General features: G+C 35.3%; 1 protein-coding gene across 7 annotated transcripts in view; it reads left to right on the forward strand.

The window, feature by feature from the left end:
* CDH18 (cadherin 18) overlaps window positions 1–25,514 on the forward strand; it is a 1,109,578-nt gene that overhangs the window by 1,075,198 nt on the left and 8,866 nt on the right. For 5 of the 7 annotated variants that reach the window (XM_063811379.1, XM_063811380.1, XM_063811382.1 and 2 more), the window contains 2 exons: window positions 2,534–2,651; window positions 22,142–22,393. In XM_063811379.1, the coding sequence (XP_063667449.1) occupies window positions 2,534–2,651; window positions 22,142–22,393 (370 nt within the window). The remainder of the gene's footprint in view (window positions 1–2,533; window positions 2,652–22,141; window positions 22,394–25,514) is intronic. The other 2 variants (XM_016953515.4, XM_003310770.6) reach the window with 2 other exon arrangements.

A 25,514-nucleotide genomic window follows, 5' to 3' on the forward strand; every position in this document is an offset into this window, starting at 1 on the left:
TCAACATATGCAAATCAATAAATGTAATCCAGCATATAAACAGAACCAACAACAAAAACCACATGATTATATCAATAGATGCTGAAAAGGCCTTTTACAAAATTCAACAATGCTTCATGCTAAAAACTCTCAATAAATTAGGTATTGATGGGACGTATCTCAAAATAATAAGAGCTATCTATGACAAACCCACAGCCAATATCATACTGAATGGGCAAAAACTGGAAGCATTCCCTTTGAAAACTGGCATAAGACAGGGATGCCCTCTCTCACCACTCCTGTTCAACATAGTGTTGGAAGTTCTGGCCAGGGCAATCAGGCAGGAGAAGGAAATAAAGGGTATTCAATTAGGAAAAAAGGAAGTCAAATTGTCCCTGTTTTCAGATGACATAATTGTATATCTAGAAAACCCCATCGTCTCAGCCCAAAATCTCCTTAAGCTGATAGGCAACTTCAGCAAAGTCTCAGGATACAAAATCAATGTGCAAAAATCACAAGGAGTTTCTCTCTTAAAAAAACACGATTGTCATATGTGAGCTTTCTCTTTAATTTGCATTTGAAATTATCTGTAAAAAAGTGAAAAAGATGCCTTACAAACACAATAGAATAGGAATTATATCAGAGTTTAACAGGTATAATAAGCTCATATTTGTAAAAATATTAAGAAATAATTAAAATAATTTGTATACTAACTGAAATGTATAGTACAGAAAATAATAATCCCACAGCAGTGATAACAGAAACCATAAACTGGCTCAGTTAACTCAAATGAAATATTCTTCACCAATCACTCCGAAATTCGATTCTTGGATAAAAAGTAAACTTGCAAATGTATCACTATGTTATGAGGTATGATGGAGAAAATAGGGTCACACACTGGAGAATCACTAAAATTCAAGAGCAAGGTGAGAGAACATTTGTTTTATAAAGAAGGGGAAAGAAGAGGTAACATTATATATTTGTATGTGTTGGAGGAAGTGAGGGACTATGCGATGCCTGCTTAAATATTTATTTAACCCTTAAAAAACTTAAAATATTGACATTTTATTTCCATTTTGTATTAAGTAACGAATGTCTAGCTAATGTATATATGTTCCTCAGATGAGGCAGCACTGGAATTTTTACAATATATCTGATTATCCATCAATGTATTCCCCTACTCTAAGTGAAAACAAGGGGAAAAACAATCTACCCAGAGAATAGTTGTATTCAAATAAAAGAAAAAGATTTTCAGCTTACAAATACATATGGAGGGAAATCGAGAAGGATAGAGACTTATTTGGAGATGGAGGCAGGGGTAAGGAGCACATAGGATCTTGCTAAACATGTATCTTTCGAGCAGTGATGGAAAGGCGGTGTAAGAGTGAGCCCAGTAAACATAATGAGGAAGTTGATCTCTTCTGTATCCTGAAGTACTTTCTTCACTGTCACTTCATGAAAACACATGCTTTTCTGGTGTTACTGTCACTCACCCCCACTTCTCAGTACTTTTATTTTCCTCCTCATCTTGGCTGACAAACTAATGGGCTCAGAACATGCAGAGAAATTTAAGTTTTAACTGTGATATCCTTTGGTGAATTACCTTCTTTGGAAAATATTGAACTGGTTGAAATTAGTTATAATGTTCTAAGAAATGATATTAATTCAATGTATTTCAGAAACAGGAAATATTATTTTCACAGCTCTATCTTCTCTCTCTTTGTTTCTCGTTTTTCTGAGGAAAGGGTTGAATGAAGACACCTAAGCATTATGATAATTTTCAAAAGAGGAAAATATCTTTTTGTCTGTTTATTCTGATATTTATTTTTTAAGAGCAGACTGGCCATACCTATATGAAATGCATGTTCTTCTCTTGGGCCACCGTAAATTCTAACTTACTCTGCTTTTTAGTGTACATTAAGTCCAGATTCTAAAGAATTGCTTTCTCCTGAGCACTAGAGAGGAGAAGTTATTCATAAATCACGGAGGGTCTTGTTTAGCCTCTGCCATTATTTTAGAGATTTGGGGCACCTCACCATCCTTCCAGGATTCAGGCTCCTCGTCTGTAACATACAGGGACTAGATCATGATCTTGAAGGCCTCCTGAAAAAAATAATAAAACCAAGACTCCACTGTTCTTGCATTTACTACTTAGACCAACATACAGTGACAAGCTATTCTGAATCAACACTGGGATATTTATATTTGTGCAAACAATACTTTATGTCTCCTCCAACAGGTATTCATGTGAAAACATTGCATCTAATTGACCCCACAGTACCATGGCTGATTAAGAAAAAAAAATCAATGCGTTTGCAATGCTAGAAAATAAAGTGTGATGAATGTTTAGAAATTATATACTGTGTTTTTCCTAAAATCTAATGCAGGATACAGCAATTTAGTTGATTGTTTTATGACCTGAATTTGAAAAAATAACTCAAGTTGGAAGAAAATATCTTTTAAAAATATTTTTAAACAGAAATAATACAGTGTAATTAAAATCAAGAGAACAAGCAAAATTAAATTTATGATTTAGAGTTTGTCTTTTCTTTAGGTTATTCACACCATCAGTGCCACTGATAAAGACGATTTTGCCAATGGACCAAGGTTTAACTTCTTTCTTGATGAACGCCTGCCTGTAAATCCAAACTTCACTCTGAAGGACAATGAAGGTGAACATATATACACATATTTGTTTATCTATGTGGTATCTGCTTTGACCTTATATGTAATAGGCTTTATTCTTATATACACACAAACATCTTGCAAATCAGCATTCAAAGTCAGTTTGATGCTACTGTGTTATGATCTGTGAATAGCTTGTATTTAAAATTGAGCCATATGTACAAGTAACTTTCATTGAATTTATTCAGAAGCATCTCTTTAAACAAGAAATGTACATGTAATATGCTCTTGGGCAAATTTTAAGAGAAATCTTAGCTGACAAACTTGTTTATGAGAGCTGCTGCCACTGCTTGGAGGTAGAAAATATTCAAATTAGGAAAAAATGAAAAATATATCCTAGAGACAGTTACTAAAGGAAATGCAATGCTTGCAATCATCTTGTATGAGCAAGGCTATCAAGATGTGCTTTACAAATTATATTTCCTCTTGTTATTATAAGCATTGTCCAAAATATGGGTAGAAGGATACGCACAAGTATGCAGCGTATTTTGGAAATTTTTGAATCATTTTTATTTAGCCTTCTGTATAGTGTGGTTAAAAATAATCCCATAATTTAGTAACTACGGAAGTTTTTTCATTATTTAGATGTCCTCTTTGGTACATTTCTCAAGGTTCCATATAAGTCATTCTTCATACATTAGGGAAACATTAAGCCATATGGTATGTGCAATTTTCTGATTAGGATCAACTTTTTCTTTGTCCAAACTATATATTTGATTATGTTTATCTGAATATGCTGCTATTTGGAATTTAACACTTGCCTCAGAATCACATGCAGAAAACAGTGGCACATACATTTTGAAGTAAACATTGAATTCCCTTTCTCTTCACTTCCGGGAGAAGATTTTCAAATGCAAGTCACTAAATGACAACCTGCCAAAAGCATTTTTCCCATTTTCCTTGAACATCTTTAAATATAACAAAGTATCAAAATGCGCACAAAGCCAAAAGATCTATATGAACACTTAAAGCTTAATTGTCTCTCACATTTTAAGTGGCCCTATGTCAGCTCTGCTTATGGGAATCAATATTTGTGCATGTTTGTGTATGACAAATTGCATTTAACTGACTATTGTACATTTACTTACATTAGAACAGGCTGTCTTATAATTCAAATATACTTAATATGATTAAATATGTGAAACTTGTGAAAAAATCATATTTTTCCATATTTCAAAGAATTGTAAAATTTGGCAGAGGTTATTTAACTTGCTTCCTTAGGAGATTGGAATCATATGTTGATCCATGTACTTATGTTTCAGTTGCATTTTTTTCTATTCCAATAAAAATTTATATTTTAAAATAATTAAAATTTGATAACATTACAATGAAAATTTGACTTCGATTTGAAGATGTGTTCAATTCAAGCAGTTTAACCTACATAGGTATAACTCTGAATGTATTTTAGAAAAAACAGAATAATTTTGCTATTATTGAATCCCACATTCTTTTTTTTTTTTTTTTTTTTTTCTTTTTTAAGAGGGAGGTTTGCTCTGGTACCATGCCTGGCTAGTTTTTTGTTTGTTTGTTTGTTTGTTTGTTTTTTTCAGTAGAGACAGGTTTTCACCATGTTGGCCAGGCTGATCTCGAACTCCTGACCTCAGGTGATCTACCCGCCTCGGCCTCCCAAAGTGCTGGGAATACAGGAATGAGCCTCTGCCCCTGGCCAAATCCCACATTCTTAATGAGAAGTTCTTCATAAAAGATTGTTATAGCTGGAATTTGTGAATTAAATTAAAATTATATATATATAATTGTAATTATATATGTAATTATATATATGTTTATATATGTAATTGTAATTATATATTTTTATATATATGTAAATGTAATTATATATAGTTGTATATATTGAGAGAGAGTTTCCCTCTTGTTGCCCAGGCTGAATTGTAATGGCGTGATCTCTGCTCACTGCAACCTCCAGCTCCTGGGTCCAAGCGATTCTCCTTCCTTGGCTTCCCAAGCAGCTGGGATTACAGGCGCCCACCACCACGCCTGGCCATTTTTTTGTATTTTTTAGTAGAGACAGGGTTTCATCATGTTGGCCAGGTTGGTCTCAAACTCCTGACCTCAGGTGATCTGCCTGCCTCAGCCTCCCAAAGCTCTGGGATTACAGGTGTGAGCTACCGTGACTGGCCGCTAATTACCCATTATATTTGAAATGTCTTAATTAAATGATTTGACAACATTACTAGTGTCAGAACTCACATATAGGTTTTCTCCTAAAAAATATATACATGCTTTTAAAAGAGTTTGTGTGTACATTTTTTAACATTTAACTATGCAAATGAAGTTTACATCAGCTACAGTAGCTTGAGTGTGAGAAGTCTGTGGATGGTTGCATAGTGCTAAAGATGTTTAAAATTTTTGTTAGAATATTTTTACAATTTTTGAGTATTGAAATTATAAATAACACAGAAATAATTTATCTTGGATAGAAAAAAGCAGCAATTCTTTTGGATGGAAATATTGACACATAGCTGAAAACATGTACTTGAGTTAACAGTCTTGGTTGTCCTCCATAAATTCAGCCCCTAAACCTCCTGAGCCTCAGTTCTTAAATCCATTTTCCATGATTACAATCACTGGCTTAGTACCCTTGGTAGATTTAATAATACCATATATAAATATATTAGAATCAAATGGTCTTGCCTCCATAGACAAAGCAATTATAGATAATACTGTATAAAGATGAAATTAAAAATAAAATAGCCCTACCAAACTGTATACATACATGCATATGCACATGCTTACATACATATATTTATTCAAGTACTCTGGAGATCAATTAAAATGAAAATACAGTGGAATAAGGGTCAGAAAATGCTGGACTGCAGGGTCTTGTGTGCTTGGGCTTTGTATTATGTAAGTTAAGTGACATTTACATGCCCACAGAACATTAAAAAAAAAAAACTAGAAGAAAATTTATCATTTTCTGTGCCTATGTAAGTTAACTGACATTTACAAGCCCCCAGAATATAAAGAAATAAATCTAGAAAAAAATTATTACTTTCTGTGCCTACTTCTCACATGAAAGTCTGTATTGAGAGAAACAACAGAAATCAGACATAGCCCCGAAACCAGGACGAGTGATCAGAAAGCTATTGGTTTAGTGACATCTCCCAAATTGCTATATGACAAAAAGCAAGGGCACAGAAACAGATTTTTCAAAAAAAGAGAGAGAGAAAGAGATGCATGTTGTTGTTCATGATAAGCCTGAGAACCAAAAATTTAAAAGATAGTGAATGAATTGAGAAAGAAATCAGAAAAATGAATTTGCTCTGACTGATGAAAAATGCATAAATTATGACAAAAATGCTTTTGTTACTTCAAAATACAGAAATAAATTAATAACATATTTACAAAAAAGATAAAAAATTGGTTAGACAAAATGAGGCAACAGTAAAAGAAATATGTATAAAAAATTAGAAAATTCATATCAAAATAAAATTATAGTTTTGACATATATAGAGAACTATATAGATCCACATAGAGATATGTAGAAATTTAATGATATATATGTAGCTATATATATGTTCAGAAATTTTAATTTTAATTATATGTATGCACACATATGTATATATAGCACATATATGCAATTATAGCTATTGAACAACTAGGAACTACATAAAATTGTATAATTTAGTACAATTGAAATCTATAGTTGGGAAAGAATCTGTAGTTAGGTAGAAAAGAAGTGGGATCAGATAGAAAGCAAAGACTGTAACTGTAATGTCTTATATCTTAAAAAGAGATCAGAAACAAATGTGGCATAATAATGTGTTTCAAATCTAAGTGGTAATGTTTTCTTTTAATTTCTACATGAGGGACAGAGTTCACTAAAACAAGTTTAGCATGTTTCCAGGCACAAAATTGGAGCTCATGTATTCATTCAACCAACGTGCATGTAAACACTATTCCTGTAGGTTTCTGTGGCAAGTGATGATCTCATCACAGGTGTGGTCAGGACCTATTTCTTGTTCTCAAAGACATCTTGCACACACTGAAATGGAGCAAAGAATAAACATGCTGCTCAACCAGCATATAAGAGATGTGTCTGTCCTGGAATGGGGAATTAGGATTAGTTCCTAAAGATGGAGATACGTAACTTGACAACTGAATGATGAATGAAGCTTAACAAGAAAAGAGGGAATGGCTAAAATTTATAGGCAAGAAGTTTAGCAAGCCTAAAGGCCCTAAGATATGAGGAAGAGTAGCAGAGTGAGCTTAAGGAACTGGCTAAAGTTCCATATAAAGTCAACATAGGTATTGAAAGTGGAAATTAAAGTTAGAGTTGTCTGGAGAGGCAATCTATAGCCAGCTTGATTTCCTAGGCTGTGAGAAGTCAATCTCAGTTTTTGTTTCTTTAAAAAATCAATCATAATTTCAATGGAAGATATCGAAACTAACTTTTTAACATGAGTGATGTAGTACGATTTCTAAAGGAATATTTTGGCTGATATGTAGATAATCGATTGAGCAAGGAAGTGCAGTGGTATCAATCATCTTTAATTGTAACTATTCTAAAATACCTTAAGACTACAGAACAGTTTCCCTTTGTGAACAATAATACCAGGACTTCTTCAGATGTTCAATTCTTCTCCTCAGGATATTCATGCTAGGGCACAATTTCTCATGAAACTCTTGCATTTCTTCATGTCTTGCGAGCAGAGGCATTAATTTTTTATTTTCTTCCGACTATCTCTTCTGCAGTGTTTGTATAACAATCAGCCTTGGAAGATACAGTGTCTTCCTTAGGTTGAAAAGACTTATTTATTTGATGTATAGTATTAATAAGGATAATGATACTCTCTGATACAGAGATTGGGCATGTTTTCTTACAATTTATTATCAAAGATCCAGGCTCCCTAAATTTAAGATTCCTTAGTTGAGGCACAAACCCACTGTGTGCTGCACACCACCTGGGGCCTCCACATCACTCCTCTTCACCTTAAGGTATAAGGAAACAAATCTGAAGAAGAACTTATGCTCCTTGCTGTGATGTAAGTAAAAAATCCTTTGTCTTTGACTCAGGAGGCTTGTATTTTCTTCCAGCATCTATAACACTGTGTCAGGCTAACTGACTAGCATGTAAGTAGGTACAATCTCAGCTCACACCCTTTACATTTCTTGACACTTTATGGAAGTAACTCCTACGAGCAACTATTGTAAAAACACCTATGTTCTTATTATAACTTCTTAATGCATGCATTCTGAGTTCATACCAGAGAATACTTTAGCAGTGTTTATGCCTAGAATCACATAAGGTAGCTAATTTCCTCACACCAAGAAGATCTTCGCCCATCTATACTCTGATGAAATTCTCCTATTTAATATCTAAATCTGCTTTGCTAAATAACTAAATGTAACACAATGTTCCATGGTTTTGTCAGATCTTTCCCATTCCCATGGGATCTTTCCTGACATATGTTCTAACCCTCTTGAATTTGGAATCTGATAATTCACCTGAACGTTGCAGAACAAATGTCTTCTTTAATGTTCCATCATGTTTATTTTTAAAGTTTTTTTATTTTGGACCTAGGTTTTATTACTGTGACATGTGCTGGGAATATATTGGTGGAAATACTAGCACGGAGCTAATGAACTGCTTAAGGAAGCAACAGTCATATACGAACAAATACATCCATTCAAAGAAAATGTGGTCTATACACATACAGCTTTGGTTGATATCCATTTGATTATTTTATAGACATGTAAATCACTAGTGAAATTCTTTATTTTTAACATTTTCTTTAGCATTTTATTCTTAATGATTTTACAATCATTGTCAGCCTTTTCTAATATGTAGAACAAATGCCAGTTTTTTGTTTGTTTGCCTTTTTTTTTTTTTTTTTGTCCTGGTGGGGGTAGGGGAAAGTGGAGACAGGACTGGAACACATGGTCTTATTTCTTGAATATATATAGAATTTTTTATTGAATGTCACATGTTTTGTGCTGCTATAGTGGAATACCTGAGACTGAGAATTTGTATAGAAGAAAAATTTATTTCTCACAGTTGTGGAAGCTGGGAAGTCTAAGATCATTTGTTGTCTGTAAGGGCCTGGGCTCTGCTTCCAAGATGACACCTTTGGACAGAAGGAACACTTTTCTTTATGTGGCAGGACAGTGGAAGAGAAAAAAATCTCACTCCTGAAAGCCTTTTTTTTTTTTTTTTTTTGAGATGGAGTGTCACTCTGTTGCCTGAGCTGGAATGCAGTGGTGCAATCTCAGCTCACTGAAACCTCCGCCTCTCAGGTTCAAGCGATTCTCCTAACTCAGCCTCCCGAGTATCTGGGACTACAGGCACTTTCCACCACACCTGGCTAATTTTTGTATTTTTAGTGGAGACAGGGTTTACCATGTTGGCCAGACTGGTCTTGAACTCCTGACCTCAAGTGATCCACCCGCCTTGGCCTCCCAAAATCCTGGAATTACAGGTGTGAGTCAATGTGCCCGGCCTGAAAGCCCTTTTTACTGTGGCATTAATTCCTTCATGGGACTGGAGCTCTCAAGACCTAAACACCACCCATTAGGCCCCACCTCCCAACATTATTGTGTCGGTGACTAAGATTCCAACACATGAATTTGGGACGGGACAAAAACATTCAAGCTATAGCATTAACAGAAGATCAAATGATAATATATTTCCCAAGAGAGTATTCACCATTTCTCTGGTAAGCAATTAGAGAGGATTGTAGTCACTTTAATCCACTCAGAGTCTGAACTGAGTCACAGCTGATCTGCAGTTTTGTTTAGTTTCAGTTTGTCTCTGATTTGTCTGTTTTTAGAGGATGACCCTCTAGGGCTCTAGACTGAGAGCCTCCTTGTGCACTCACAGTGGCCTTTAGCTTTAATCACTGTTCAACACCAAGATATAACAAAAAAGCTTTTCTTTTGTCTTCCAGGGCTTTTCAGCTTAGAGGTTTAGCATTCTGTTAAACTTCCAATTTAACTTTCAATCTAAATTTTGAATGTAACAAATGTCTTTAGGGAAAATCAGCCATGTCCCTCAATTTCCAATTTAATTGTAGATCCAGGAAACTTCCAAAAACTCCCCTCGTTTCTCTGTCCCCAGCTTAGAATCCCAGCCTCTTCTTAGTTCCTAATATAAGTAAATACCTATAGAAGAAAGGCTGTTTTGCAACCAACGGTTTGCTTCTTCTCTAGAATATTAACTCCTCTATTTATCTCACTTCAGCAGTTTTCTGCTGCCCATAAGTGGAGATATTCTTTTCTTTCTTTCTTTCTTTCTTTCTTTCTTTCTTTTTTTTTTTTTTTTTTTTTGAGACAGTTTCACTCTTGTTGCCCAGGCTGGAGTGCAACGGCGCGATCTTGGCTTTCGGCAACCTCAGCCTCCTGGGTTCAAGCCGAGTAGCTGGGATTACAGGCATGTGCCACCACGCCCGGCTAATTTTGTATTTTTAGTAGAGACGGGGTTTCTCCATGTTGATCAGGCTGGTCTCAATCTCCCGACCTCAGGTGATCTGCCCATCTCGGCCTCCCAAAGTGCTGGGATTACAGGTGTGAACCACAGCTCCCGGCTGAGATTTTATTGATATTTTAAGCTTCTCTCTTTGTTTTTAGTGGGAGAATTTGTTGATCAAAAACTGCGTATTTTACCTAGACCTACATTTTATAAATGAAGAACCATTTGTTTGAGAAAAGTTTCATTAAGTAATTGGGACATAAATGGAGTTTCAGAGAAAGGATGCTGTTCAATGATAGTCTAATTATCATGAAGATGATTGCTGCCTGGATATTCCTTTGAATGCTACAGATATTTGCTCTTTCAAATTTAATTAAATTGGGTTAGAACCCCATCTCATGTACCTAGCAAATCCAAGTTTCTCTCCAAAATCTCTGAGGATTAGTCACCATTTCAACGAATATTCCCTGTTTCTCAGGCACTTGTTGCCTCTATTACTTTTACATGCCTGCTACATATCCTTCCCAAAGAATTCTTCCCGAAGAATTATGTTCTCACAGTACGAACTGTTAATGAAAGTTTGAGTGTACAGACTGCAGGGAAAGGAAAGGCCAGCTTAGTAGCCATCTGAAAAGGGATATCAGGTGACAGAAATTATAGCCTAAGAATCGATTTCCAACTCATTCTCTTTTCCAAATCTTAACTGGGATAACATGGAGAGCTAAATAAACTTGACCTATGGATGGATCCCAAAAGTCACCTCCAAGGCAGAGACACTTTGAGATTTACAGGAAGATATTTAGATGCTGACTCAATTCTACCTACTATCCCTTACTATGTTGGAGGAATCTCTGGGTATCAGAGCTCAAAACACCTTTCTTAGAGAAAGATCAGAGGACATGGCAGGGGTCAAGTTAGTTCAAGGACAGAGGCAGTTATTATGAATTAGGACATATTGAACGTGATTATATATCTAAGTGAGACTTTTTGAGCTAATATGAAAATTAAAAAAATCTGGTAAGATGATACAATTCAAATGGACACTATTAAAAACTGCATCAGTGAGCAGAAAGTTCAAAAGGGGAAACAAATAGAATGTTTCGGAGTTAGACTCTAGAAACAGCTTGCTGCTGTTTGAAGCCTGGCTTCTCTAGTAATTATAGGTGAAACTATGGCCACTTCCTTATGTTTACGGGATCTCTGTTTTCTCTTTTGTAAAATGGAGATATATAGGCAATTATTATTTTATCAGTGTACATAGAGATGAAACAATAAAGAATTTGAAAACACACATGCAATGTAATGAGTCATAATAGGCACATTGAAGATAACTAAAACATAAATAAATGGATGGAAAAACAATAATGGAATAACTAAAGAAATTATCCTGAGTGAAGAAAAATATAGATTTAAGAGTGAAAATCTTCTAACTTGACAGATGATGAAATAATGTCACAGATTTCCACACAGTGAATTTAAATTGTAAAAGTAGTAGATAGTGTCAAAATACTCATTTGTAAAATTAGAAGTGAACAGCCAGTTGATCTTCTTTTAGTGATATTTGAAAGAAAGAACTACAATAAAAGAATCCTTTTCTAAGATAACACTCATGAGACAATTAAGCAATGGTATTTCAAAATACTGAATGTTACAGAAAACAACAACTGTATTATAATAAAATTCATTTGGCAAAAAGTTACAATAAGGGATTTTTCAATATTGACTATGTAACTGTTGGAGCTATTATTGCCAAATGAAAATAAGATGAAATAAGAATAAACATTTTTCAAAGGTGAAGTGTAAAATAAACTTTCTCTAAACTAATGTGATTAAATATTTACCAGAAACAATGAAGTGTTGAATATAATCACATATAAAAACAATGATAAATTGATTGAAAATATAGTATTTCTTATGAAATGTCTATTAAATACACTTTGCATATTGTCAATATGAATATATTCACTTATTGGACCTAATTCAAAATGAAGACAAACGCTTTACACACACACACACACGTGCATGCACACACACACACACACACACACACACACCCCAATTCCCTCGGGCTGACATTTTAAGCTATCTGTCCAGCATGTACCACTCTAGCCTCACATCAAATTATTATTTATCATCACCCTTCCTTATGTTCCTTGGAAAGAATGCCTTTCTTCTTAAGAGAAATTCTGTAGACAGTTCTTAACATTGTTTTTCTTCTGCTAGTTAATTTTTCCAGTGTTATGTACTGTCTGCTGGGTATACAGCAGTTATTTAAACTGTTCTGATTCAAGGAATTCAAAGACACAGGTCCTGCTTTCAAGGGGCTTGCTGTCTAGTTGGGGAAATGATGATGATATGAAATGTAATTATGTAATTTGCAGTTGATGGAGGTGAAATGTGAGCTACTTTAGAGAGATCACTACAAATTGTATTGTTAAAAGTGGTAGAACATGGTTTGACTTTAAGGATAGAGTCTGTTCCACCAGGGAGAGTGAAGCAGAGATTACTTTTCAGTAAGTAGTAGATTAAAACAACATAGAGATGACAGAATGCAGCGTCAATTACTTGGTTGGAAAAATCTAGAGAGGGAAACGTAGCAAAGAAGAGACTCGATGGCATTTTAATTCACTCATGAGAACATACTAATGACTAAGCACTGTGCCTTATTCTGTACTCCAGTATAAGATACTCTGACATTCATTCTTTAGTTGCTTTAGTACCAAATTGTGGTGGCTAGAAAAAATTGTGCCAAGAAATCCTCCATATTTATCTGGAAAGTTATTTCTCCCAATTTATTAAATATTTAACATTGATTCAGAGAATAACCAAGTGAAGGGTTTTTCTTTTATAATATATATTGTAAAATACATAATTTTGCTTAATATTGACCTTATTTTTATCGTTAATTAATATGTTGGTAATAACATAACTTTATTTAAAATTTAAAAACCAGAGTTCAAAGATAATTTTTAAGTTAGAGCATTTAAAGTTGTATTTTCTAAAACAACAAAAAAGTATGAAATGTTTTATGATTAAAATGTAGTTTTTTTCTTACTTTAAGTTGTGATGTCAACTTTTAATTTTAACATCAAATAATTTCATTGTATAATTTTAACTGCTTAACTTCACATCTATAGTGAATAAACTATGGCCATGTTATTACTAAATTTATGAATATAGGCTTGAGCCAGACTTCCAGGAATACAATAACCATGTTCATTCATTTGTAATATGCAAGTGCAACCTAATCCCCCAATATGAAATCATTAGTCTACAAAGATAAATCCATTCTGTTTCAAGATCTTCCTGCTGTTTCTTGAGGGAATGTGCTTTATTTGATGTAAAGAGATTTGCCAACCTAATTCTCCGGCTTAATTCTAACTGTAAGGTACATTTGTAAATCTTACAGATTTTATTAGGGCAAAAGATTATTAGTAATTGTGTGTGCATTTCTATCTCTGTTTACAGGGTTCTAAATCACATTTAATTTGTTTTTTACATTTGAAAATGCTTATTTTTTTTTGATGATTTGCCATCAGGAATATCTACTACTCACATCGGTTTTTATTATGTTCTCTTTTTTTGTATGTGTTTTCCATTCTCATAGATACTTGAATTCTTTAAAAATAAATGAGTCAACATAACACATTATTTCTAAGACAAGAAAAAATGCACTGGAAATTAATTTTTTTAATCCTATGAAACAAGATTTCTTGGAGTGTCATTATTACTTTGTTGGTGGCATTCTGAAGATTTACTGTTTTCTTTGGCTTTATTACTTGTTTTTTTTTGCAGCATTCATTCTTCTAAAAATGATCATAACATTTATAAGTTGCTTTATAATTTTTAACAAAACACTTAAAAGGAAACAGGAAAACTTTTTTTTCTTGTGGCTATTTGGGGTTGGCGAAAGAAGATATAACTTTAAGCTGATGTTGCATAGAAGTTACAATAAGGGATATTTTCAGTGTTGACTATGTAACTGTTAGAAAGATGTCTTTTGGAGTGTTTTCAAATTTCACACTCCATTGGTAGGGAAATGCAGGTATGTAGTTTGATACACATTGGAAATCAAGGGAATTTTTAAATGTTTATCTTGTATTTCTTTGGTATTGCCAGCTTTGTAGCAGTCAACATTCCCGTAGTTTATTTTTGTCCTTCAAACAAGAACTCACAGCTGGTGTTGTAATATGCTTAATTTCTCTACAGAGTATAACCATTTAAAATTTTGTTTTTATCCACAGGGTTTCAAGAGACCATTTAGTGATTCCTCACATTCCTAAACAAAATAACGTACATATAATCCACCCTAAGTTGCAAATCAAGCCTCATATATCCTCTAATGGATGTGGCTGTAACTGTGTCCTGCTGAGTCAGTTATCTAAGGTCAGGGATGAGGTTGGAACACATGGATTTTATTCTATGGTGGCTCTCCTTTCTCCTAGCAGTCAAATACTAACATTTATCCAGATGCACCTTGAGAGAATTACACCATCCTTTACCTGAATGCAGACACTTAAGCTTGACTAGTGAGAAATTAAAGAGCATGTATACAATCTTGACCCTAAAATGTAAAAGATTGTGGATTAACTGTAGTGATCCATTTTAGTGGCTCTATTGCTTTAGGTAGAAAGATATGCTTTTGTTCTCTCTCTGGTTATTTCAAACTCTATTAATTGTTGTTTTATATATATATGTAAAACATAGAAACATTGATTGTTGTTTTACCTATATATAAAATTATTTTTCCCCTTATGGATTTGCCAGCCCACACCACCTCTCACCTTTTTACTCCTACTCACGAATGAAAGAAAACTGACTCATATTCACTAAGCAAAAAAAATAGAAGTAGAAAAACAAAACAAAAACATTGCTAATTTTGGCTGGGCGCAGTGGCCCACACCTGTAATCCCAGCACTTTGGGAGGCTGAGGTGTGCGGATCATGAGGTCCAGAGATTGAGATCATCCTGGCCAACATGGTGAAACCCTATCTCTACTAAAAATATAAAAATTAGCTGGGTGTGGTGGTGCATGCCTGTAGTCCCAGCTACTTGGGAGGCTGAGGCAGGAGAATCACTTGAACCCGCGAGGTGAAGGTTGCAGTAAGCCAAGATCGCGCCACTGCACTCCAGTGCCCCAGCCTGGTGACAGAGCAAGACTCTGTCTCAAAAAAAAAAAACAAACAAAAAACAGATTTTTATATATGTGGTATATCATATATAAAAAAACTAATTTTATCATTGCATGTCACTTGCTTTCCTTTTGTGAAAAAGTAGGTTCCATTCTTCTGCTTTAATTCTTTCCTTACTAAGAACCACATGGTGCTACAGGAGTCACCTGCTCCACCATGTACATTAATGCAGGTGAAGATAAACTATTTTAAAAATAGAATTATACATTCACTTGTTAAAACTCTCTAAGGATTTATGCTTACAATTTTTTTTTAGTGTTTATAAATCTAGTGACTCCAAACATAGTTTTTTTTTCTGTTTTAACTCATTCATTCTCTACTAAAAAAATACTGTTTATAAAAGGTTTGTGATAAATAACAGGTAGAAGTTTTCTCTTGGAGTTCAGACTCCTATATTTGTTTTAAAAAAACAGCTGTTCTTATCTCTACTTCTGCAGTTATTATATTATAGTTGTATGTTTATGAATTATTTTACATTTTGGCTTGGACTTTATTTTAAAAGCTCACTTTTTCTTCATTTCCCTCCTCTTTAAATTAACACTTCAACAAAGTTGTGTGTTATTCATAAGCACATTTCCTGATATTCTTCAAGAATCACATAGTTGTTTCATGTGTATTTGTGCTTATTTTGTAAAGCCCGAAATAGTCTTGAATATACAGATGTAATGGCAAAGAAAGATTGAACAATTTAAAATACTTTTTTTAAAAATCTTGGTAATAGATGGCAGCTTCTTTGCAGAAAAAGATGTTTTCGTGACGAGAGTGGAAAAACAGCTCAGAAGAAAAAGGACAAAAGAAACTTAGAAGAGCTACTGTGTAGCATCTGATAAAAGAACAAATATCGGCCAGGCGCGGTGGCTCACACCTGTAATCCCAGCACTATGGGAGGCCAAGGGGGGCAGATCAAAAGGTCAGGAGTTTGAGACCAGCCTGGCCAATATGGTGAAACCCTGTCTCTACTAAAAATACAAAACATTAGCCAGGTGTGGTGGCGGGCGCCTGTAGTCCCAGCTACTTTGGAGGCTGTGGCAGGAGAATCGCTTGAACCCGGGAGGTGGAGGTTGCAGTGAGCCAAGATTGCACCACTGCACTCCAGCCTGGGCGACAGAGAGAGACTCAGTCTCAAAAAAAAAAAAAGAAAAGAAAAAAAAAAGAACAAACACTAACAGATTGATTACTAATCTCCTCGGAGATTATAAAATAAGTACATTTATTTTAAATTTTTCTATATACTAGGTGGAATCAGTTAAGATGGTTATAATTTGTATCAGCATTATTTGTGAATCCAAAGCAGAAATAGACAATGGACACTGTATTTATCCAGGATTTTAAGATTATCAAGTAGGAAGGAGTGTGGCAGATGGTCAAAGGGATGACATTCCAGGGTGCAAATCAGAACATAATGACATATTGGATCATGCATTTGTAGTTTGGCAGAAAGACAAGTAAGGCCACAAGGATGTTTGCAAACTTAGATGAACAAGCAGAATCCAGAGTCCGAAAATGGAGATTAAGCCACTGTAAGATTCAAAGAAAGGGAAGTCAGAGAATACGAAGAAATAAACCTTCGTTAAAGAGCATAAAGAGAACATGCTGCTGAAGTGTTACAAGATATATTAGTTCATTTTGCTTTCAATTTCTTTCTCCATGTCAATATAATAAAATTGTAACAGAAGACAAGTTCCTGCTGAGTGTAGTTCAAATCATTATTAATCAAGTACCGATTATGGAAAGGGAGCTTTGAGGGAATGCAAAACACCATTGTTTGATGCATGCACTCTGATCATGGTTAAATTATGAATAGATTCTATTTCTGCTGCAAGACTGAAAAAAACTCAGAGACAATATGAAACCATGCCTATTGATTTGTCTGGTGGAAGTTGAGCTGTATTTCCTAGCTTTCTCTTCATACACATTAAAAAATTTTTTGGTCTAATGAGAGATCCACATCTGAGGATTTCAAATGTTTCTGCTGTTCTGATAGATTTGGAAATATTACTTTAATGGTCTGGCAGGCTATGCTTGAAATAAAATATATCTTTGCCTGCATTATCAGAAAATAAATTTGCTGATATAACTGAGAGTAGGTGTCTGATAATTTCAGTTTCAAAAAACACATACTTTTTAATATTTTCTAAGCTATAAGGTAATTTTGGACTAAAAAATAGGATTTATTTTTGCCCCAAAACCTATTTTAAAGACATGCCTTATTTTAAATTGAACTGTATTATAGTTTGCTACAGTGGCACATAAATTAAAGTCTATCCTGCAAGGTCTTTCAAACTATTGAACAAAAAAATGAGACATATAATAGTAGCTCAAGAAAACTACATCTGATCTCCAGAAGCACGTAACTTGTATTCTACTAATGTATTCTGTGGCCTGTGGAAATACAGAAGTTGAATGCATAACTACCAAACAATATATTTTATGGCAAACATTTTTGTGAAATAGCCCCACAACATTATTACCAATTGTAAACATCTTTGGAATATTTATTGCTAGAAAGATGGAGAAATTATATTTATTATTATGATTGCTTTTCAAATAAATGAAATTTCAATTATTTCACAGTTATCACAGGGTATTATTAGAGTGTAGGCATAAGCCTGATATTATATATGTGTGTGACAACCTCTCTGCTTCATCCTATTTGTGTCCATATTCTTTTTGAACAAGAAATGGGATAATATAACAACATAAATAATGCATTGTCATCTATTTTTAAATATTAAAATATATGCAAAACTATTTCTGCATTAAACTAAGGGTATGGTTTATGGAAATACTAACAACATATTGGTTATAATGATAAAGATAAAAAGTTTTCCAAAATTTTCTGGACATTTTCAGGGGCCCTTTTGTCAACAAAATTCATATATGACATGTAAACGTTCCGTTAATTCTTCATGTGAAATATTTTCCAAACTATTTTTTAATGTCCCAAAGTCTTCTAAACACATATTATTGGCTTAAAATTTCACTTTTAATGCAGTGAACCCAAAACTATGCCCAGTACTCCAGTGCAGCCGTCCTTTCAATAAAGAGAAGCAGAAATTTCTCATCTTTATTGAATGCTCTCAGATTGTTTAGCTTGTTTGACAGCTCTGTAGACTTATGGCTATATGTCTATATTTGTCTATCTAATCTATCTATCATTTACCTATGTACCTATTTACCTATCTGTCAATCATCTATCTATATTTTAAAATAAAGCTGCTATTCAAGATCCTCCCTATGTGAAACTTTCCAAAGTCTAGCCTCTAATATGCATCTTTATTTCCTGTCTTATTGTTAAATTTCTTTGTTCTGGCTATACAAAATCTCCTCGAATCTTAATCTAATACATTAGCTTTACTAGCTTGGCTTCCAAGTGTTCTATAATCTGCTGTCTTCATCCAAGCTATAGAGAGTTAGAATTAAGAACCCAGCTATGGTGCACATTATTACAGATTGACATTGACAATTAGTACTTCTCATCCACAGATGTTCTATCCTGCTATGTTTTCTCTTTATTCAGCCTATATTAATTTTTCTTATTCATTTGGATGCCATTTGAGACTTTCTATAATATCTTATTTATTTATTTATTTATTTAGAGACAGAGTCTCGCTGCTGACAGCCTAGGCTGGCATGCAATGGCGTGATCTCGGCTCTCTGCAACCTCTGCCTCCCGAGTTCCAGCAATTCTCCTGCCTCAGCCTCCCAAGTAGCTGAGATTATAGGCGCCTGCCACCACACCCAGCTAATTTTTGTATATTTTAGTAGAGACGGGGTTTCACCATGTTGGCCAGGCTGGTCTTGAACTCCTGACCTCAGTTGATCCACCCGCCTTGGCCTCCCAAAGCGTTGGGATTACAGGTGTGATCCACTGCGCCTGGCCCTCATTTATTTTTTTAACCATTGTATATCGCGTTAGAGATTTGTTATGGGTCTTGTCGCCTAATTTTGCAATTTCAACAAGACGTATTTTATTGTGTCTGATATATACACATATATATGTACATGTGTGAATTTGTGTGTATGGTGTGTTGTGTTTGTGTGTATGTGTATATCTGTATGTGTGTATATATATTTCTATATAATATATATATTTCTATATAATACATATCTATGTAATATATATATTTCTTCTTCCTTTCATATTCTTCCTCAGTGTTCAAAATTTTATTTTTCAAGTTCAGTGAGCCTTCTGCCAAGTACATTTTTTACTGTTCCGGTGAGGTACAGAATAGCCCTTGTCAAGAGCTCATTATTCTGCTGTGCTAAGCCTTTCTAGGTGGGAAGCTCTTGCCTCCTGAATTATTCTTTCTTTTCAAAAGTCGAAACTTTAATGGGAAAAACAGGAATGAACGTCTTTATGTCCTTATGTCTTAGAGATTTCTATTTCAGGACTTAAAATGCACTAGAAACATATTCTGGTATTTGTCTTGTTTCTGATTGCATTTCCAATAGTTTTCCTGAAAATAGCATGCTTCAAGATTATTAATATGAGACGTATGCTAGGCCTGAGCCATGAAAGAGCCACCATCTACACTGCATGTTCTGTCATTTCACATGTTATTATTCGTGTTTCCTGAGATTCAGCGACCAGTGTCTCACATCTCTTTTTCAGAGGAGCAGCTGTGAGATTGTCAGACATGTTTGTGCCCGTGAATACTTATTTCACACATTTCCCATAGACTAAAGACTTCTGTTCATTGTGATGCAACATCCTACAGCTGATAGATCTGCTTCCACAAAAGTCAGGTTTTCTGGGAGAGTAAACATGACTGATAAATTATTATATAATACACATGATGTCATTTCTCCACTTCTTCTTTCTCTATCCTATAACATGTTTAAAAATAGACAGCTGGCCAGGCGCGGTGGCTCACACCTGTAATCCCAGCACTTTGCGAGGCCGAGGCGGGTGGATCACGAGGTCAGGAGATCGAGACCATCCTGGCTAACACAGTGAAACCCCGTCTCTACTAAAAATACAAAAAATTAGCCAGGCATGTTGGCAGGCGCCTGTAGTCCCAGCTACTCTGGAGGCTGAGGCAGGAGAATGGCGTGAACCCGGGAGGCTGAGCTTGCAGTGAGCCGAGATGGCGCCACTGCACTCCAGCCTGGGCAACAGAGCGAGACTCCATCTAAAAAAAAAAAAAAAAAGAATAGACAGCTGATGTAGTTTTTAAAAATTCCTCTTTCACTAGGTAAGAAAATTTTCTTCAATTTCTCATTAGATTATTTATTTCTGATTTTCAGTAACTCAATCATATATGTATGTATGTGCATATTTTCTTGTGTTTTATTATATGTAATGCATTGAATATTTTTAAAATTAGCTTTTTTATTATGTTAATTTAGCAATGTACAATAAATAATATCATTTTAGGATATTGCACTGTGACTGTTATAAACATACCTACATAAAATACAATTTCTATTTTCAGAATAAAAGACATTGATAAGAGAAAAAGAGGTCCTAATTGTAATTGTCTAATGACCCACTTACTTTTTAGTGAAAAATAATTAACTCATAGATGTAGCTGCCTATTGAGTTCCCTGGAGTTGAATTGGCATTTGGAGTGCAGGTGTTAGTGGAGTATGCCATTGGGATCAACATCTGTAGATCACAGGAGAAGGAAGAACGACAGGGTAGAGTGACAAATGGAGCTGCCATTCACTCTTAATGTCTCTTAATGGCTGACCCTATGGAAAAGCTCTGGAGCTAAAGTTGTCCATCAGTATTGTCAGTAGTGCAGGAAGGGGGACGGCCCAACGTTTGTAACCTGTCAGCAGTGAGTCGTTAGTTATATGCTATTCCAGAAGTGTGACCTGGGGGCAGGTGGCAATCTATAGCTACAGCAACAGGAAATTTTATGAAGGGATCTGAACAGTACATCCAAGTATGGACCATGTGGGTTTTCAGCTATGCATTCAGGGACGAGGAATAACAGTACAATGAAACATATACTATACGCACTGCGGCCATCAATACCATTTGGCAGTGAACTGGAGATGAGGCAATGTGACATTGTGGTGTTGAGCAGGGTTCTAGAATAGAGGTTTTATCCTTATCATTTACTAGCTTTGTGATTTTGGGCAGCTAACACTCTGGGACTAGGGTTATTTACTTTTAAATTAGTATTTATAACAAAAATTATTTTCAGCTATGAATTAAAGAATTTAGCACCCTGTCCCTCATAAAGTTTTATAGATTGAACACAATATATCATGCAGGCATTTATTATAGTACATTGCATTTAATAAACACATTTTTAAAAATATGATTAGCTATTTTATTCATCATTAACTTCCCCATGGTCAAACAATACATCTTCAAATCACAGCTAAGTCTAAAAAGTTTGTTGCTTGATCTACTGTCTCCATAGAAATATTATCTAAACCAGTTATTCTTATACCTGTTTTATGCATAACTTCACCTCAGTAGTTTGCTAAAAATACAGATTTGTGCTCCTATTACCTATATTCAGAGCCTCTAGGTTTGGAGAAAATCTCATTGGCTCACTTCAAAGTATAGGACCCTAAGTGTATGACTTCAGGCCGTCCGCATCCCTTTAAATCTTGTAGCTATTAGGTCCATGTCCAAAATGTTCATTGCTTCCTCCTGCTTTGTCTTCCCACTATTTTCTTTCATCTTTAGTGCGGCTGTATTAATTTTTCTAAATAGGTTTCTCAATTGGAGAACCAATATTAGCTTCTCTTTAATAATTGCCCCTTCGTGTTCCCTTGTCCATTTCATAAACTGAAACAAGAAAGATACACATCCCCATTTTATCCATTAAAGGAAATGTGAATCTTGAATGGCGGCTTGACTAAGTGTATTTTGTTTTGCTTATGTCTATCATAGATAACACAGCCAGCATTCTGACAAGGCGGAGGAGATTTAGTCGAACTGTTCAGGATGTGTATTATCTGCCCATTATGATCTCTGATGGTGGAATCCCCTCTCTCAGCAGCAGCAGCACCCTCACCATCAGGGTTTGTGCATGCGAGAGAGATGGGCGCGTGCGGACCTGCCATGCAGAAGCCTTCCTGTCCTCGGCTGGTTTGAGTACAGGAGCCTTAATCGCTATTCTTCTCTGTGTTCTCATTCTCCTGGGTAAGTCATTCTAAACCCTAAGTTTGCATGATGGCAATTCTGAATGAGAGGGAATCATTTTGACAAATCTTAAGGATTAGGCATCCATAATGTGGGTAAGGAAACAGCTGCTCCAATTTCCTATGAATTAATTTTCTCAATACTGTCATTAATCTCAAAATAGTTAGATTCAAATATGTTGGAAGAACTGAAATAACAGAAGAAGGATAAAATCGGAAAGAAATAGCTTTTGAAAGTGTATATTGTGGAAAGAATTAATATTAAAAGATTCAGAATCCCACCGTGAAAGAGCTTTTAAAAAATTTTTGCAAGAATCTAAGCGGCATCATTCTAAATGAATCTGACCAAGACCCCAGCCCGCTTAGCTTCTGAGATCAGAGGAGTTCACCCATTCATTCAGCATAAGGGTGAGGGTCATATGGCCTTAGGGTGAGTAAATGTACAAAAAATGAGAGATCAAATATACAACAAAAGGACTTTAGTTAATAACAATATTGTGTTGTATTGGAAATTTGCAAAGACAGTAAACTTCAGGTGCTTTTTCCCCTTCACGTGAAAAAAGAGTGTAACTACGTGAGATGACAGAAACATTAATTTGCTTGACTACACTAAGCATTTCACTGTGTAATAATAGTGAAAACTATTATTGGGAAAACATCATCATGTTGCACACCTTAAATATATAAATGAATAAATCATAAAACAAAACGAATCTGAAAACCAAATAAAAAATAGATAACTTGTAGAAACTTCTACTAGTTCACAATAATTAGTTAATCATTAATGTTAGCTAGTTGTTAACATACTGACTAAATATTTTTTGGTCTTAGAGGGATATTAAATTTTATTGAATTTAATTATATTCCCTTAAAAACAATAATTTTTGGCCGGGTGCGGTGGCTCACGCCTGTAATCCCAGCACTTTGGGAGGCCAAGGCAGGCGGATCACGAAGTCAGGAGATCGAGACTATCCTGGCTAACACAGTGAAACCCCCTTTCTACTGAAAATACAAAAAAATTAGCCAGGGGTGGTGGCAGGCACCTGTAGTCCCAGCTACTCGGGAGGCTGAGGCAGGAGAATGGCATGAACCTGGGAGGCGGAGCTGGCAGTGAGCTGAGATGGCGCCACTGCACTCCAGCCTGGGCAACAAAGCGAGACTCAGTCTCAAAAAATAAATAAATAATAAAATAAAATAAATTTTTTATTTGAAATTTTCATTACAGTTTATTAAAAAACACACTTTCTCTAATTTTACATTATCTGTTGTAATAATCTAAATCTTTTCACAGCCACATGAAGAGCTTCTATAACTACAAACTCTTTAGAATGCTCTTTGAAACAAGATAACAAATCTGTATTGTAATAACAAGAAAGATGGATGTAAGGAATCTTTCTGCTTCATCAAGTGGGGACCTGTGTCCAAAGTCTTTTTTCTTTCTCTTAGCAGCCTGTTTTTTATTCCTTTTATGGTACTGACATACATGAAAAGATAATTGACTGTTTTTCTGAGAAAGAGGTATTCTTGAAAAAATATGTTCCTTGTTTTGTTCCTGGGGTTGAAGACAAATAACTTGTATAGATGGAGTGGATATTAAAGTGTAATGAGCTTGGAAAGGAGAAGGGATTTGTAGGAAAGGGTGAGAGCATCCAGAGACTTGTGGGACATGGCAAAGCTGGTGAGTTTTGTTTTAGGAGTGTAAAGAAAGGTTTAAAACTACAGAATCCCATTATAAAATCTTCAATTTGCAAAAGATGACTGTGAATGAAATGGAGAATAGAACTCCTGGTGACAAGAGGGCATGTAGGGAAACCAGTTAGGAAAAGTCTGCCCTTGTCTCCCTTCGACACAGTACGTGTTAGAGTAGCATACTTATAACAGACCTGAGGAAAAGTGAATAATATCTAGGTACTTTCAATGGACTCAGAAAAATGATCTTTGATAATGTAGATACCTGCATGAGTTAGAATGGCCTCAAATATAACTTCTTATATGTTGCTGAATGTAGATCCTGAACTACCCTGAGCTAGAGGACATTGGAAGTCCACTTCATTCAAGTTGCCCAGCAAGAGAATATATGTAGAGAGATAATGGACTGGGATTACACAGTGAGAAACTACAATGTGATCGCTAAATAAGGATGAGATAGCAGAGGACAGTGAAGAAGTGAGAGTAGGAAGAAAGTAAAGTATAATGTCACAAACGTTGAGGGAAAAGAGGGTATCAAGGAGCATTATGCTGTGTAGTAAATCTTGTCAACAAAGTCAAAAGATGCTTACAAGTTCAATAAATTGAGCACCAAAATGCTCAGTTGTACTTAGCAACACGAAGGATGGAAGTTTGGTGCACCAGAGCAAGAACTATTTCACTGCATTCCAGTCATTTCTAGCTCGTCATGGTGGCATGCACCTGTAGTTGAAGCTACTTGAGAGGCTGAGATGAGAGGATTCCTTGAGCCTGGGAGTTGGAGGCTGCAGTGAGCCATGATCACACTACCGCACTTCAGCCTGGGTGACAGAGTGAGACTCTGTCTCAAAAATAAATAAATAAATAAATAAAAACAAATAAATATGTACAGTAAATGTATGGTGGAGAGGAAAGTCAGGAAAAGAGCCTTTAGAAACTTTATATGGCCGGGCGCAGTGGCTCATGCCATAATCCCAGCACTTTGGGAGGCTGAGGTGGGCGCATCACGAGGTCAGGGGATCGAGACCATCCTGGCTAACACGGTGAAACCCCGTCTCTACTAAAAACACAAAAAATTAGTCGGGCTTGGTGGCGGGCGCCTGTAGTCCCAGCTACTCGGGAGGCTGAGGCAGGAGAATGGCGTGAGCCCGGGAGGCGGAGCTTGCAGTGGAGCTGAGATGGCGCCACTGCACTCCAGCCTGGACGACAGAGTGAGACTCCATCTCAAAAAAATAAATAAAAAAAAATAAATAAAATAAACTTTATATATTTATTGGTCAGAACTGCTGTTTTCTTTAGATATTAACATACTTCTTTTTTGTGTGTATTTGAAAAGAAAAAGAGCACAAACACTCCAGAAAGAGAAAACAAGGCTACACAACAACAATTACCCTGGATCTCTCTAGAGTCCTAACTGAAGTCATAGAGAATAGAAC

This window comes from Pan troglodytes, chromosome 4, assembly GCF_028858775.2.
Source record: "Pan troglodytes isolate AG18354 chromosome 4, NHGRI_mPanTro3-v2.0_pri, whole genome shotgun sequence".
NCBI classification, from domain to species: domain Eukaryota; kingdom Metazoa; phylum Chordata; class Mammalia; order Primates; family Hominidae; genus Pan; species Pan troglodytes.